Genomic DNA, 16,894 nt, shown 5'->3' with positions numbered 1-16,894 from the left:
AGTATCCTATGTTCTAGTACTATGCTATAGTATCCTATGTTCTAGTACTATGCTACAGTATCCTATGTTCCTGTTTTATGCTATAGTATCCTATGTTCTAGTACTATGCTATAGTATCCTATGTTCTAGTACTATGCTATAGTATCCTATGTTCTAGTACTATGCTACAGTATCCTATGTTCCTGTACTATGCTATAGTATCCTATGTTCTAGTACTATGCCATAGTATTCTATGTTCCTGTACTATGCCACAGTATCCTATTTTCCTGTACTATGCCACAGTATCCTATGTTCTAGTACTATGCCACAGTATCCTATGTTCTAGTACTATGCTATAGTATCCTATGTTCTAGTACTATGCTATAGTATCCTATGTTCTAGTACTATGCTACAGTATCCTATGTTCTAGTACTATGCTATAGTATCATATGTTCCTGTACTATGCTATAGTATCATATGTTCTAGTACTATGCTACAGTATCCTATGTTCTAGTACTATGCTATAGTATCATATGTTCCTGTACTATGCTACAGTATCCTATGGTCTAGTACTATGCTATAGTATCATATGTTCCTGTACTATGCTATAGTATCATATGTTCTAGTACTATGCTATAGTATCCTATGTTCTAGTACTATGCTACAGTATCCTATGTTCTAGTGAGTGAGTTGTCCTAATGAGCTTGTAAATGCCTTGCAATGGTCTCTCTTTCTCTCTTTCATTCTCTGTCTCTCCCCATTCATTACCTCTCTCTTGCCCACCTTGTAAAACAATGCATCTTTAATAATGTCTCAGTACCGTTCTACCGCCCGACACTAAATCAAAAAGTGGGAGGCTATAGGAGAATTCCCATAATCCGCTCCCACCATTTCTATAGAGAAAATTCACAGAACTACTTTGTCACGGGGCGGGATGCGGGAGTCAATGGCTGAGTGCTTTGTGGCGTATTGATCTCCCGTCACGTGAACACCCTCCATGTAATTGCACTGCCCTTGTGTGATAAATTCACCACCGTTGTTTCGGACACTCCCAAGGCGCCACACCGCAAGGCCTGTGCTGGCCCGGTTCCATAAATGGACGACTCTTTCTCTTTGCATGTGGTGCAACAAAGACATGTAAAGAAATCCCATATCGAAGGATCCCCGGCCCGGATTTGATGTGTTCATGGGGTTATTTGTTGCCTGTTTGACATTCTTTTAACCAAAGGATGACTTTGTCAATGTGTTTGACAATGGTGATGGTTGTGATGATGACAATGTGTTGATGATGATCATCTTGCAGTGTGTTATTCAAGGCCAACCGACGCTGCGTTGTTTTCCACTTAGTTCATCTACAAAGAGGCTAATCAAAGTACTGCATGAGGATTAATCCCCAAGCAAGTAAACAACATTTATTCACCACTAACAAACATGTAGAAAATGTATATTTTCTTGACTTGACTCATTGAAGTGTTTTTCATCTATCTGATTTACACTACAGCACATGTTATGTTGCACTTTGGTTGTCCAGCAGCTGTGCCACAACCACTAGTATCAAACCACTAGTATCACTCTCCCCAGAGCAGAACCTCTACATGTATGTACTGTAAGTGTATTATTTTTTTCTCAAATCTTCTTATGACCATGTATGTGTGTACATTTACATATACTGTAGATTAAATACTTACATCTTGGATCCCAGCTCCAACCTTGTTGTCTAATCCAATGGTCTTACCTCAATTGAGTTAGGGTTTGCAGATGCTCAAAGCAGTAGTACTGATGAAAAGTTGCCATCAGTTTCATGCTGATCTCATTGTGATTAAACAACTCTAATTGCTCTGATTCCTTTTAATATCCAATTATAACTCACTTGGCTTAAGTACCTCGGGAATCAATCGGATCTGACTCCCTCCCAATGTATCTATGGTAAAAAACTGATGATTTATTGAAATGAACATTGATCTAGGCTACATCTTCACGCTAGCCCATGTACTGCCTTCTGGTTTAAACACATCCTTCTAACTTTAAACCCTGTGAATCCTTTTTCTTACTTTGTTTCATAACTGTATAATCTCTAAAATGCCCTTTGATTTCATTGAGTTGTGTGTGAGGCATCGGCTGTGATTGCCTGTGGGGAGGAGAAACAAGGGAACAAGTCTAGGAGGACCCCTATAGAGGCCACACACTCCAGAGCACACCCTTTGAAGAGGGGAAATGTAATGTGAAGTTGTGAGACCTGTGATGAGAGCAGATCAAACCACGGCTAAGCCACCTGCTTGTCATCCCACTGAGAGGGAGACGGAGAGAGGGAGATGGAGAGAGGGGAATGGGGAAAGGAAAAGAGAGAAAGGGTACAGGGGAGAATGTGGCAGAGAGGAGGGCCACTAAGAACTCCTGTCAGAGATTAAACAGCAGATGAAAGGGGATATTAGTCGCCCGCCGAGAGCAACATGTGTAGCAGACAAAACCAATCAATCGCCTACCTCATGCCCAATAAGATTACATCAATCAATAACTGCACTTTTGAGTGATTGGATTCTGTCTCCTTCCAGATGAGAGTTGAGGAGGGAGGGATGGAGAAGGGGGGTACGAGCGAGCGTCTACATTTTCCCAATGATTAAAGCGGAGACAAATTGGTTTGATAACATCAAGGACCTTGCTGTGGCGAGGTCTATAAGGGCAGTGTTCAGCGCTGATAGAGGTTGAGTGACCACGTACGACGGACACAGTACGTGAAGAGGATGGTGGGGCTACTGCATCACCTAACTCTCAGACCAGCTAGCCAAGGAGTGGCCTGCGCCACTGATAATGTATATAAGCTCAGTGAGGAAGAAGTGGAAAACAAGTGGTAGCATATACAATGAAGGAGTAGTGGGCCTAAAACAGATCCTTGAGGGACACCATAGATAACTATTGTCATACAGTACCTGTTGTCATTGTCTTCAGAAAGTATTCACACCCCTTGACTTTTTCCACATTTTGTTGTTAGTCTGAATTTAAAATGGATGACATTTAGATTTTGTGTCACTGATAGTACAATACTAAAAAATGTAAAGCTAAAACGTATTGTCAATAAGTATTCAACCCTTTTGTTATGGCAAGCCTAAATAAGTTCAGTAGTAAACATGTGCTTAACAAGTCACATAAGTGCAATAAAAGTGTTAACATTATTTTTAAATGACTACCCCATCTTTGTACAACATACATACAATTATCTGTAAGGTCCTTCAGTCGAGCAGTGAATTTCAAGAACCGATTCAACCACAAAGACCAGGGAGGTTTTCCAATGCCTCACAAAGAAGGGCACCAATTGGTAGATGGGTAAAAATAACACTTATATCAATACACCCAGTCACTACAAAGATACAGGCGTCCTTCCTAACTCAGTTACCGGAGAGTAAGGAAAACGCTCAGGGATTTCCATAAGGCCAATGGTGACTAAAACAGTTACAGAGTTGCCTCCCGAGTAGCGTAGCGGTCACTACAGCCTGGGGTTCAATCCCAGGCTGTGTCACAGCTGGCAGTGACCGGGAGTCCCATAGGGCAATACACAATTGACCCAGCGTCGTCCGGGTTAGGGGAGGGTTTGGCCAGGGAGGCTTTCCTAGTCACATCGTGCTCTAGCGACTCCTTGTGGTGGGCCGGGTGCTTGCAAGCTGACTTCAGTCGTCAGTTGGACAGTGTTTCCTCCGACACATTAGTGCGGGTGGCTTCCGGGTTAAGTGAGCAGGTGTTAAGCAGCAGCACGTCTTGGCGGGTCATGTTTGGGAGGACGCATTACTTGACCTTCACCTTTCCCGAGCCCGTTGGAGAGTTTCAGAGATGAGACAGGATCGTAACTACCAATTAGATATCACGAAATTGGGGAGAAGGGGGGAGTAAAATTCCCCCAAAAGAAATTAACTGTTAGAGTTTAACTGTTGTCATAGGAGAAAACTGAGGATGGATCAACAACATTGTAGTTACTCCACAATACTAACATAAATGACAGAGTGAAAATAAGGAAACCTGTACATAATACAAATATTCCAAAGCATGCATCCTTTTTGCAATAAGGCACTAAAGTAATACTGCAAATACGGCAAAGCCAACATATCACTGAGTCCTACTGTTCATATTTTCAAGCATATTGGTGGCTGCATCATGTTATGGGTATGAGTTTCATTTAGGATAAAAAGAAAAGGAATAGAGCTAAGCAGAGTCAAAATCCTAGAGGAAACTTGGTTCAGTCTGCTTTCCAACAGACACTAGGAGACATTCACCTGTCAGAAAGACAGTTACCTAAAACACAGCCAAATATACACTGGAGTTGCTTATCAGACAAAATGGAATGTTCCTGTGTGGCCTAGTTAGTTTTGGCTTGAAAATCTATGGCAAGACTTGAAAATATCTGTCTAGCAATGATCAAAAACCACCTTGACAGAGCTTGAAGAATTTTTTAAAGAATAATTTGCAAATATTGCACAATCCAGGAGTGCAAAGCTCTTAGAGATTTACCCAGAAAGACTCACAGCTGTAATTGCTGCCAAAGGGGATTCTAACATGTATTGACTCAGGGGGTTGAATACTTATCTAATCAAGATATATTACCGTTTTATTTTCCATTAATAAAAAATAAAAAATAAAAAATTTCTTCCACTTTGATATTAGAGTATTTTGTGTAAGTCGTTGACAAAAAAATTTACAAATCCACTTTAATCCCACTAACACAATAAAATTTGGAAAAAGTCAAGGGGTGTGAATACTTTCTGAAGGCACTTTATAATGTACAAATTGTGAAAATATCAGAATGTTTGTGTGTTGTACAATGTTAAAGAAATACTCCTAAATATAAATGCATTCGATAAAAGATTCTGACTGAAATTGAAAGAAGTGGAAAACGGATGGCGATCCAGAAGAACAGAAAGGAAATGTTTCTTCCTCTTGAACTTATTGGAAAATGCAGGACTCGTCATTTTGAATTTCAATGAACTAATAATCATCTACTCATCAACCAGCAGCTGGGCGGCTGGGTCAGCATCATGAGCAGTGTTTTAATTCAAAGATGCTCACCGAGATACACAACACGATAGGTTCATTAAAACAGATGTAATGGCAAAATGTAGATTTCCGCCTAAATATACATACCCAAAAGTAACTGTTATTCATGTGTGATTACATGTCAAAACTTGGTATATTTGGAAAGAAGACATCTGGGAGATTATGAGGAAATGATCAGAAGATAGGAGTTACATAGTTCAGAATACACAAGATCAAGCACACACAAAATAACCGTTTTTTATTTATTTATTTTGAAATAGTCTTTCATTGACAAGCTAGAAGTGAATTATTGATGCCTAGAGTTGGAAACACATCATTTGGCTTCCACAATATGTGAACAATATCAGGGAAAAAATGTGATTGATGTATATATGTGAACCCCTCCAAAGTGGCATATGACTGTAAATTAGATAATTACAGTGCTATTACATATTTGCAATCCCTAAATGCTATTTGTTCAGTATAAAGACACAATTTCTACCATATCAACCTCACTCAAACATTGTGGTGGTGTTATGGGGTATCCAGGGTACATTCAAGTATCCTTTCAACCTCTCCAAATTGTCCAAATGTGGTAATTGCACTGTTTTTGAACACTTGATGTGCCTAAAAGTTATTGTTCACTATAAAAGCTACATTTCTACAACACCAACCTCTCTCAAACATGGTGGTGTTGGGGGACATACAGGGGATATCCAAGTGCGCAAAGATATAGTCACTCGGTGTCAATTCGATGTTGCCATTAAGTCATACATCATCAGATAACATTGACAATAGGCTAGATTTGTTCTTACCAACCTAAGGATTAATGTAATATCCTCCATGTAGCTATAGCTCAAACACAGACCGAATTGAAGCTTATAAGCTTGTAAGATGTTTGCTGTTTGGTGAAAACGTTGTGTAAAATAAAAATGTTGACTCTCAGGGCTGGTGGTCAATAACGGTAGGTCACAGGCAGACAAATAAGACATCCTCATGATCTGTGGAGTCCCGGCTTTTGGTGTGTCTAGACGTATTTCGTGTTTAGCGTTGTGAAGCATAAACAAAATAATCAGAATGTAGGTAGCAACCATCTTGAAATGAGGTCATGGGCTCGGCCTGACCGTATACATCTGCATGCCCATATATGGTAGTAAGTCACACCAAAGAAGGCACAGATCAAAAGCCAGAATACTCAGCTTTCCGTACACACCCTGCTTTTGTAGATAGGGACTACCGTTCTCATACCAGACTGAATTGAATTGTAAAATATCAAATAAGGTCCCCAAATATGGGGATGTTACATTTAAGAGGTTTTAAGGTCAAGTAATTAAAATAAGTAAACAGGGCTAAGTGTCGTGTGCACACACACACAAATAAACACACACACACTCGCCTAATAAAAGTTTTGGTAGGTGTTTCAAGTGTGTTTTTTGTGTGTGTGTGCACGTGCGTGTGTGTGCATGTCTCCGGCAGAGGAGTCTACCCCCTCCTCTCTTGGCCCTGTAGAGGAGATTCATGGTTAATCAATTGGTGATTGTGTGCCACAATAGGAGGATAACTTATTAGCACCGCAGACACACTTGTGGTCATTTGTCTTCTTTTCACTGATGAGGCCAGAGGGTGCTTTAAATTCCCCCTTGTTTCCTAGACAGATATGCCTGCTCAGCCCATCTAGTGTGGGTGTGGTGTGGTGTGTGTCTCTGTGTCCGTGTGTGTGTGGACCACCTGCCTCTGCAGGTTCCCTGCTGATGTGCACCAGCTGTTTGTCTCTGCTTCTACAACTTAGTACGGTGTTTCCCAACCATGGTCCTCCAGTACCCTCAACAGTACACCGTTTTTATTGTAACCCTGGACACGCTAACCTGATTCATCTCGTCAACTAATCATCAAGCCCTCAATCAGTTGTTTTTGTCCAGGGCTACAACAAAAATGTGTAATGTTGGGGGTACTGGAGGACCAGGGTTGGGAAACACTGACTTAGTAAGATACCAATTATCTATGAATTAAATTGTTACTCTGATTTTAGTCAATCTAACAGGTTTAGGGGCTGACACATAATATGCTTGGTCCCGGACTAAAAACATGGAATAAGTCCAGGAAACCAGCTCTAGGAAACCAGCAAATAGAAGACATGTCATCCACACCCCATTCTCAACCCTAAAACCAACCCTACTGCATATTCCCTATTCCCAATCACCAGTCACACTCTCTCATATTATGTTAATGTACTTAATTCCAGACCCTAAACTAAATGATTTACACTTCATTAGTTAAAGAGGATGATGAACTGGACGGACTTTAACACCAATTAGCTATTCCACTACCGATTTGAATAGGTTTAATAGGATGTGAACAAAGCAGTGGTTACCGGTTTCTTCTGATGGTGTATCCTTTAACTGCAGATCATGTAAGAGAGGCAGTTCTGAGCTGACAGTCTGCTGCCGACGGCAACACGTTTCTACATTGCCCTGTCACAGTGAATATATGGAGGAGATAGGGACAGAGGAGAGGCAATAGACGAATACAGACACAACTACTGTAGTATGTAAAATATGTGCCTGCCATGGAATGAATTCACATTGATATATGGACACAGTTGTTTTAATGTTTAATACCTCAGGGTTATGAAAGATAGATAACCTATTTTACTTGAGGTGAACACCATGGTAGCAAAAAGACGTCCTCTGGCTACGCTTTCCGGGAAGCGGTGTTGGAGTTGGAGGTTTTACATTTTATCTTCTAGTCGTAATGTATTTTTTATTTTCTGTCTGTATCAGTGAAGGCACAGGGATTTTAGATGCCTTACCTTTTAGTTATCAGCGTTCATGGTATGGCTGCTGCACTAGTATCTTATTGGTTGTACTATGACTTCCCACACAGGACAGTTGGTAGACTTTATTAATCAATACTTGCTTTTTGCACACTACAGCATGCAGTCTTTCAACAGACGTTGCGTCTTTGCGTTATTGGCAGTAGCGTTTTCTGTCATACTGTGTACATTCAGATATTCACATCAACATGGGACAGTTGCCTTCTCTATTTCCTTCTGGTTCGACTACATGAAGCAGAATTACTTTGTAGGAGCGGTGACTGAACACCCATAGATTTTACAATAAACCCCTGCTCAGTATATTGACGGAGAATGGGAACAGATAGATTATGCTGGGAGGCTTTAGAACGATCCCCAGTGGTGGTTGATCCTGTGGGAATAGTGGGAATGGAAATAGCCTTGCCTGTCTGGAATAGATAGGCCACTGTATGTGTTCAAGAAACACAGTGGCTGTGCTGTGGCGATATGTGTTGTGATAACAACACTTACAACAGTCACCTACAGTCCTGTGTGACGGGGTCAAGGGGAGATGTTCATATGGTTGGGTTACTTCCTCATTAGTCTGTGAAGTAGACTAAGGCCTTTATTCATAATAGGTTCTTTAATTAGAATAGCGGTTCCTGGTAGTTGTTGCTGTGAAAAGGGCTCCTCTGACAGGAGGTGCTGGGTTCAACCCTCCGGAACTTCACCAGTTGTCATCACAACTTCACTGGGACTTAAATACACGTCTGGCTATGTTTCCATATGTTGTTGTGTTACAGTCTCTCTATCCTAGACAAGTACAGTCATGTCTATTGGACTTTCAGGTAGCCTAAATCATGCATAGATATCCATGAGACATTTGCACAGAAATCGATCTGCATCCTATGTGGTTCACCTTCCCCATGTCCCTCTCCCCCCTCCTCTCTCTCCCCCCCCCCCCTCTCCTCTTCCCCTCCCGTAATAGAGATGAAAAGAGCGAATGAACAGATTGATCTCCCTGGGCTGGTATCTGGTTGTTCAGATTTTCATTGAACGATCTGAATCTCCCACGTTGATTAGGACATAATTAGTTGATCATGGACTGGAAGGAGAGGAGGGAGAGAAGGATGGATGGACTGAAGGGCATTCAGGCTCAACCAATGGAATCTCATGAATGCTAAATTGAGTTTTAGTAGTCTCATTCTGTTTCCAACACAGAAAAACTCCCTCAGGTACACACCCGCGCACACGCACGCTCCTGCACACACCACACACACACACAAAACCATATTGATGTGTGTGATAGTCGATATTCATATTACATTTTTTACTGCTTGTACTGTAAGGTTGCAAAACCCCGTTGCCTCACCCAAGGACACCATGGTAGGAAGGTTAACTGGCGTGTGTAATGATAAAGCTGTCTGGCTAGCCAAACTATACAAAAAGCTATGCTCATAGTATGACACGTGTGTAAGGTCAAGGGAAGGAGTAGTAACAGTGTGGTTTGATTTCATAATCATCTAATCCCTGACAACTACCTGCTCTGTCATGATCTGTCATTCTTAGTGTGTGTGTTTAGTTTATCAGGATCCCCATTAGCTACTGCACATGCAGCAGCTACTCTTCCTGGGGTCCACACAAAACGTACAAATACATGACAAAGTACAGAACAGTTATAGACAAGAACAACATAAGATATTACATTCAATTCAAATAAGAGTTATATATTGGAAACAAAGAGAAAAATATAAATACTATACACACTATTCATATCTACATTAAAGTAGATCTTGAGGACCTTGAAGATCTTGCTTTTTGCTGACCTTGCTTTTTGCCTTTGTAACCTCTGGTGGCAGAGCATTCCATGATGACATGGCTCTGTACAGATCTGAGCGACACATTACATCTGTTTTTGGTTTGGATACCGTGAAGAAACCCATAGTGGCCTGTCTGGTGGGGTATGGATGTTTGTTTGAAGTGTATGCAAATAGATTATACAAGTGGTTAGGCATTTAACACACAAATGTTTCTTTAGAAGAGAAGTAGACAATTTCTCCTCAACCATGAAAGACTATGATGCATGTTGTTGATGTTAGTACTGTCTGTGCGGTTAAAGGCATGCTGCTTTGTTTTGAGTCAGCTGCAGCTTTGCTAGGTCTTTCTTTACTGCACCTGACTATATCACCAGACAGTAATCAAGATGGGAAACGATCAGAGCCTGAATATCTAGTACAGTTGATTCTTGTGTCAAAAACAAAGCAGACATGCCCTTCCCCATCTTCACAACAGTTTTGTCAATATGGCTTGACCAGGACAACTGACCATCCAATGTTCCTCCTGGGAGTTCAGCTGCTTCAACTTGTTCAATGGTCACACCCTTTACATACATCTCCAGTAGAGGTTTAGGTCTACGAGAATGCTTTGAACTAAATGCAATGCTTTTGGTTTTAGAGGTATTTAAGACCAGTTTATTGTTAATTACCAGTTCTGACACTGACCTTAACTCATTGCTATTAAAAAAATAAAAAAATAAAAAAAACTTTATTTAACCAGGTAGGCTAGTTGAGAACAAGTTCTCATTTACAACTGCGACCTGGCCAAGAATAAAGCAAAGCAGTGCGACACAAACAACAACAGAGTTACACATGGAATAAACAAACAAACCATAACACAATAGAGAAAAAAGAAAGTCTATTTACAGTGTGTGCAAATGGCGTGAGGAGGTAAGGCCATAGTAGCAAAGTAATTACAATTTAGCAAATTAACACTGGAGTGATAGATGTGCAGATGATGATGTGCAAGTAGAAATACTGGTGTGCAAAAGAGCAGAAAAGTAAATAAAACAATATGGGGATGAGGTAGGTAGATTGGATGGGCTATTTACAGATGGGCTATGTACAGCTGCAGCGATCGGTTAGCTGCTCAGATAGCTGATGTTTAAAGTAAGTGAGGGAAATATAAGTCTCCAGCTTCAGCGATTTTTGTAATTCGTTTCAGTCATTGGCAGCAGAGAACTGGAAGGAAAGTCGGCCAAAGGAGGTGTTGGCTTTGGGGATGACCAGTGAGATATACCTGCTGGAGTGCGTACTACGGGTGGGTGTTTTTATCGTGACCAGTGAGCTGAGATAAGGTGGAGCTTTACCTAGCATAGACTTATAGATGACCTGGAGCCAGTGAGTCTGGCGACTAGAGCATACAGGTTGCAGTGGTGGGTGGTATATGGGGCTTTGGTGACAAAACGGATGGCACTGTGATAGACTGCATCCAGTTTGCTGAGTAGAGTATTGGAGGCTATTTTGTAAATGACATCGCCAAAGTCGAGGATCGGTAGGATAGTCAGTTTTACGAGAGTATGTTTGGTGGCATGAGTGAAGGAGGCTTTGTTGTGAAATAGGAAGACGATTCTAGATTTAATTTTGTATTGGAGATGTTTAATATGAGTCTGGAAGGAGAGTTTACAGTCTAGCCAGACACCTAAGTATTTGTAGTTGCCCACATATACTAAGTCAGAACCGTCCAGAGTAGTGATGGTAGTCGGGCGGGTGCGGGCAGCGAACGGTTGAAAAGCATGCATTTGGTTTTACTAGCGTTTAAGAGCAGTTGGAGGCCACGGAAGGAGTGTTGTATGGAATTGAAGCTCGTTTGGAGGTTAGTTAACACAGTGTCCAAAGAAGGGCCAGATGTATACAGAATGGTGTCGTCTGCGTAGAGGTGGATCAAAGAATCACCAGCAGCAAGAGCGACATCGTTGATATATACAGAGAAAAGAGTCTGGCCAAGAATTGAACCCTGTGGTACCCCCATAGAGACTGCCAGAGGTCCGGACAACAGGCCCTCTGATTTGACACACTGAACTCTGTCTGAGAAGTAGTTGGTGAACCAGGCGAGGCAGTCATTTGAGAAACCAAGGCTATTGAGTCTGCCGATAAGAATACAGTGATTGACAGAGTCGAATGCCTTGGCCAGGTCGATGAAGACGGCTGCACAGTACTGTATTTTATCAATGGCGGTTATGATATTGTTTAGTACCTTGAGCATGGCTGAGGTGCACCCGTGACCAGCTCGGAAACCGGATTGCATAGCGGAGAAGGTACAGTGTGATTCAAAATGGTCGAAATCTGTTTGTTCACTTAGCTTTCGAAGACTTTAGAAAGGCAGGGCAGGATGGATATAGGTCTATAACAGTTTGGGTCTAGAGCAGGGGTGTCAAACTCATTCCACGGAGGGCCTAGTGTCTGCAGGTTTTTGGTTTTTCCTTTCAATAAAGCCCTAGACAACCAGGTGTGGGGAGTTCCTAACTAATTAGTGATGTTAATTCATCAATCAAGTACAAGGGAGGAGCGAAAACCCGCAGACACTCGGCCCCCCGTGGAATGAGTTTGACACCTGTTGTCTAGAGTGTCACCCCTTTGAAGAGGGGGATGACCGTGGCAGCTTTCCAGTCTTTAGGGATCTCGGACGATATGAAAGAGAGGTTGAACAGACTGGTAATAAGGGTTGCAACAATGGCAGCGGATCATTTTAGAAAGAGAGGGTCCAGGTTTTCAAGCCCAGCTGATTTGTACGTGTCCAAGTTTTGCAGCTCTTTCAGAACATTAGCTATCTGGATTTGGGTGAAGGAGAAATGGGGGAGGCTTGGGCAAGTTGCTGTGGGGGGTGCGGAGCTGTTGGCCGGGGTTGGGATAGCCAGGAGGAAAGCATGGCCAGCCGTGGAGAAAGGCTTATTGAAATTCTCGATTTTCGTGGATTTATCGGTGGTGACAGTGTTACCTAGCCTCAGTGCAGTGGGCAGCTGGGAGGAGGTGCTCTTATTCTCCATGGACTTTACAGTGTCCCAAAACCTTTTGGAGTTAGAGCTACAGGATGCAAATTTCTGTTTGAAAAAGCTGGCCTTTGCTTTCCTGACTGACTGCGTGTATTGGTTCCTGACTTCCCTGAAAAGTTGCATATCGCGTGAACTATTCGATGCTAGTGCAGTCCGCCACAGGATGGTTTTGTGTGTGTGTGTGTGTGTGTGTGTGTGTGTGTGTGTGTGTGTGTGTGTGTGTGTGTGTGTGTGTGTGTGTGTGTGTGTGTGTGTGTGTGTGTGTGTGTGTGTGTGTGTGTGTGTGTGTGTGTGTGTGTGTGTGTGTGTGTGTGTGTGTTCCACTGTATGTAACACCTGCCCCACCTCTTCTCTCTCCTGTAGGTGTGATGAGTGTTGTCTGTGCTACCACTTTAGCTGTCTGGACCCTCCCCTGAAGAAGTCTCCCAAGCAGACAGGATACGGCTGGATCTGCCAGGAGTGTGACACTTCCTCCTCCAAGGTGTGTGTGTGTGTGGGCACACAGGGTGGTGGTGATGACGTCTTCTTTAGGCTTATTCTGACGCCATCACATTATTGAAGCAGCAGTTAAACAGCTGAATTTGAACCTACAACACATCTTACAAGGAAACCTATAGTTATGTGAGTATTACGGATCGATGGGAGAGAAGCACGTGTTTGAAGTGGAAGAGACTAGCGTTAACAACAGCCATGGCTTCACTTACATTTCCCGATCTGCTTCCCGGGCTGTGGTATCTCTGTGAGCGACAGGGTGAAGTTAGTATGACATGACAGCAGAAGCACTATGTGTCTTTTACCTTGAAACCGAACCTGACAGCGGGCCAAAATGGCCGCTACCATCACCAGTGTCCTCATAGTTGCTCCATTGTCATACATTTTCATTTGAAATGTCCCTAACTGAAAATGGCAAGTCCCAGCAGAAGGGCTTTTTATTATTTTCCTCTATTTGCATTTGAAATAATGTTTTTCTTATTGAATTACAGTGTAATCAAGGGTAGCGTGCGGCAGCTTGTGAACCTAATTAAGTTGATAAATGTAAAGCACATTTCAATTTCTCCGGGAAAGGTCAGCCTGTCCTATTGGCTCTATGTGCGTGGAAAATGGGGGTTAATTGATGTTGCAGAAGGAGGATGAGAAAAATAAAAGGCTGAGGCATACTGAAAACGCTGCATGCTGGGAATGATACGTTAAATTACAGGCAAAATGTAAAGGTTAAAGCTCAGTTAAAATGTTAGATAGCAGAGTTAGTGGAGGGTTAAAATGTTAGATAGCAGAGTTAGTGGAGGGTTAAAATGTTAGCGTACTGTGAATGTAAAATGTTAGATAGCTGACTGGAGACTTGTAGTTGTTGTAAAGCGTGTTGCTATAGCGCTGTTGGGAAGGGTTCATGAAGATGCATCGGTGTACATGATCAACAACTATCCTTGGATTTCTGCAACAACAGATTGAACTGTCGTTGTTTCTGCCCAACATTAAAGTCCTGTATGTTTGCATATTTATATTGTTCTCATAGCTGTCTTGTTCAAGCAGTGCCATGCTGGTTCACAAAGAGATAATACACATTAATATAACCCAAATTGTTTTTACAAAGCATAGATGGAGAGGAAGCTTATTTCCATACATAGAGCTGAACTCTGATAATAAAGAGCCCTGTGGAGAACATTAGTCACTATAATATACTGTCTGTGTCTACTGCTCTGTCTGTGTCTACTGCTCTGTCTGTGTCTACTGCTCTGCCTGTGTCTACTGCTCTGCCTGTGTCTACTGCTCTGGCTGTGTCTACTGCTCTGGCTGTGTCTACTGCTCTGCCTGTGTCTACTGCTCTGCCTGTGTCTACTGCTCTGGCTGCGTCTACTGCTCTGCCTGCGTCTACTGCTCTGTCTGCGTCTACTGCTCTGTCTGCGTCTACTGCTCTGTCTGTGTCTACTGCTCTGTCTGTGTCTACTGCTCTGCCTGTGTCTACTGCTCTGCCTGTGTCTACTGCTCTGGCTGTGTCTACTGCTCTGGCTGTGTCTACTGCTCTGGCTGTGTCTACTGCTCTGCCTGCGTCTACTGCTCTGCCTGCGTCTACTGCTCTGGCTGTGTCTACTGCTCTGTCTGCGTCTACTGCTCTGTCTGCGTCTACTGCTCTGCCTGTGTCTACTGCTCTGTCTGTGTCTACTGCTCTGTCTGTGTCTACTGCTCTGCCTGTGTCTACTGCTCTGCCTGTGTCTACTGCTCTAGTGTAAATAGTATTAGTCAAAGGGGAGAAGACAGACTCCTGCTGTTAGTGTGTTTGGAGTGTGTTGATCTGAACAGAGGCTGTGGGAGGACACACACTCACTGGAAGAAGCACACAAACACACACACAAACACACAATGGAAAGGAGATTTTCAAGGTTGGTAGGTGGGAAAGAAGGGAATGGAAAGGGAAGGGGGGCACACAGGGATTAAACAAGTCTCTTATTAAAAGTGCTGCTGTTGGCAGCCTGCTGAGAGAGAGAGAGAGCAGAGAGTCCCCCAGAGACCCCCAGGACTAGACCCAATCCTCTTTAATCACCCCCGTGCAACACACACTGGAACAAACACAAACAAAACACACACATACACAACCAGACAAACACACACTAGAATACTTGGCCTGTACACACTCAGAATCTCTTACATGAACATACTGTCACACACAGACACATCCATCTGATACACACACACACACACACACACACACACACACACACACACACACACACACACACACACACACACACACACACACACACACACACACACACACACACACACACACACACACACACACACACACACACACACACACACACACACACACACATCCATCTGATATAGACACACAGCGTGCACACACACACACACACACACACACACACACACACACACACACACACACTTGCCCTCTCTCTCGTTACACACACTTCTGAAATCGTTTCATCCCCCCGGAGTATCTTGTCCCTGTGAAGATGCTCCCCTCTTTCCTCATCCTCCCACCTCTCTCTACATCACTGTGTAAACATTGGCAGTGGCGGCTCCCTCTCTGTGCCCCAAGGCAGACAACAGCAGGGTTGAGGAGTAGTGGAGTTAGTAGGGGACTTTTACTCTGCTCCTCTTCAGCAGACAATAGTGGAGTTAGTAGGGGACTTTTACTCTGCTCCTCTTCAGCAGACAATAGTGGAGTTAGTAGAGGGGACTTTTACTCTGCTCCTCTTCAGCAGACAATAGTGGAGTTAGTAGAGGGGACTTTTACTCTGCTCCTCTTCAGCAGACAATAGTGGAGTTAGTAGAGGGGACTTTTACTCTGCTCCTCTTCAGCAGACAATAGTGGAGTTAGTAGAGGGGACTTTTACTCTGCTCCTCTTCAGCAGACAATAGTGGAGTTAGTAGAGGGGACTTTTACTCTGCTCCTCTTCAGCAGACAATAGTGGAGTTAGTAGGGGACTTTCACTCTGCTCCTCTTCAGCAGACAATAGTGGAGTTAGTAGGGGACTTTCACTCTGCTCCTCTTCAGCAGACAATAGTGGAGTTAGTAGGGGACTTTCACTCTGCTCCTCTTCAGCAGACCATAGTGGAGTTAGTAGGGGACTTTCACTCTGCTCCTCTTCAGCAGCCAATAGTGGAGTTAGTAGAGGGGACTTTTACTCTGCTCCTCTTCAGCAGACAATAGTGGAGTTAGTAGGGGACTTTCACTCTGCTCCTCTTCAGCAGACCATAGTGGAGTTAGTAGGGGACTTTCACTCTGCTCCTCTTCAGCAGACAGTAGTGGAGTTAGTAGAGGGGACTTTTACTCTGCTCCTCTTCAGCAGACAATATTGGAGTTAGTAGGGGACTTTTACTCTGCTCCTCTTCAGCAGACAATAGTGGAGTTAGTAGGGGACTTTCACTCTGCTCCTCTTCAGCAGACAATAGTGGAGTTAGTAGAGGGGACTTTTACTCTGCTCCTCTTCAGCAGACAATAGTGGAGTTAGTAGGGGACTTTCACTCTGCTCCTCTTCAGCAGACCATAGTGGAGTTAGTAGGGGACTTTTACTCTGCTCCTCTTCAGCAGACAGTAGTGGAGTTAGTAGAGGGGACTTTTACTCTGCTCCTCTTCAGCAGACAATAGTGGAGTTAGTAGGGGACTTTTACTCTGCTCCTCTTCAGCAGACAATAGTGGAGTTAGTAGAGGGGACTTTTACTCTGCTCCTCTTCAGCAGACAATAGTGGAGTTAGTAGAGGGGACTTTTACTCTGCTCCTCTTCAGCAGACAATAGTGGAGTTAGTAGAGG

At 43.1% G+C, this 16,894-nt stretch overlaps 1 protein-coding gene across 4 annotated transcripts in view; it reads left to right on the top strand.

Annotated features, from left to right (window-relative positions):
- LOC139554943 (PHD finger protein 14-like) overlaps positions 1 to 16,894 on the top strand; it is a 158,441-nt gene that overhangs the window by 81,301 nt on the left and 60,246 nt on the right. For all 4 annotated transcript variants that reach the window (XM_071368252.1, XM_071368250.1, XM_071368251.1 and 1 more), the window contains one exon: positions 12,981 to 13,098. In XM_071368252.1, coding sequence (XP_071224353.1) covers positions 12,981 to 13,098 — 118 coding nt within the window. The remainder of the gene's footprint in view (positions 1 to 12,980; positions 13,099 to 16,894) is intronic.

Source organism: Salvelinus alpinus, chromosome 26, assembly GCF_045679555.1.
Source record: "Salvelinus alpinus chromosome 26, SLU_Salpinus.1, whole genome shotgun sequence".
Classification (NCBI taxonomy): domain Eukaryota; kingdom Metazoa; phylum Chordata; class Actinopteri; order Salmoniformes; family Salmonidae; genus Salvelinus; species Salvelinus alpinus.
The sequence above is the reverse complement of the archived record's forward strand: the minus strand, read 5'-3'. Positions and strand labels throughout refer to the sequence as shown.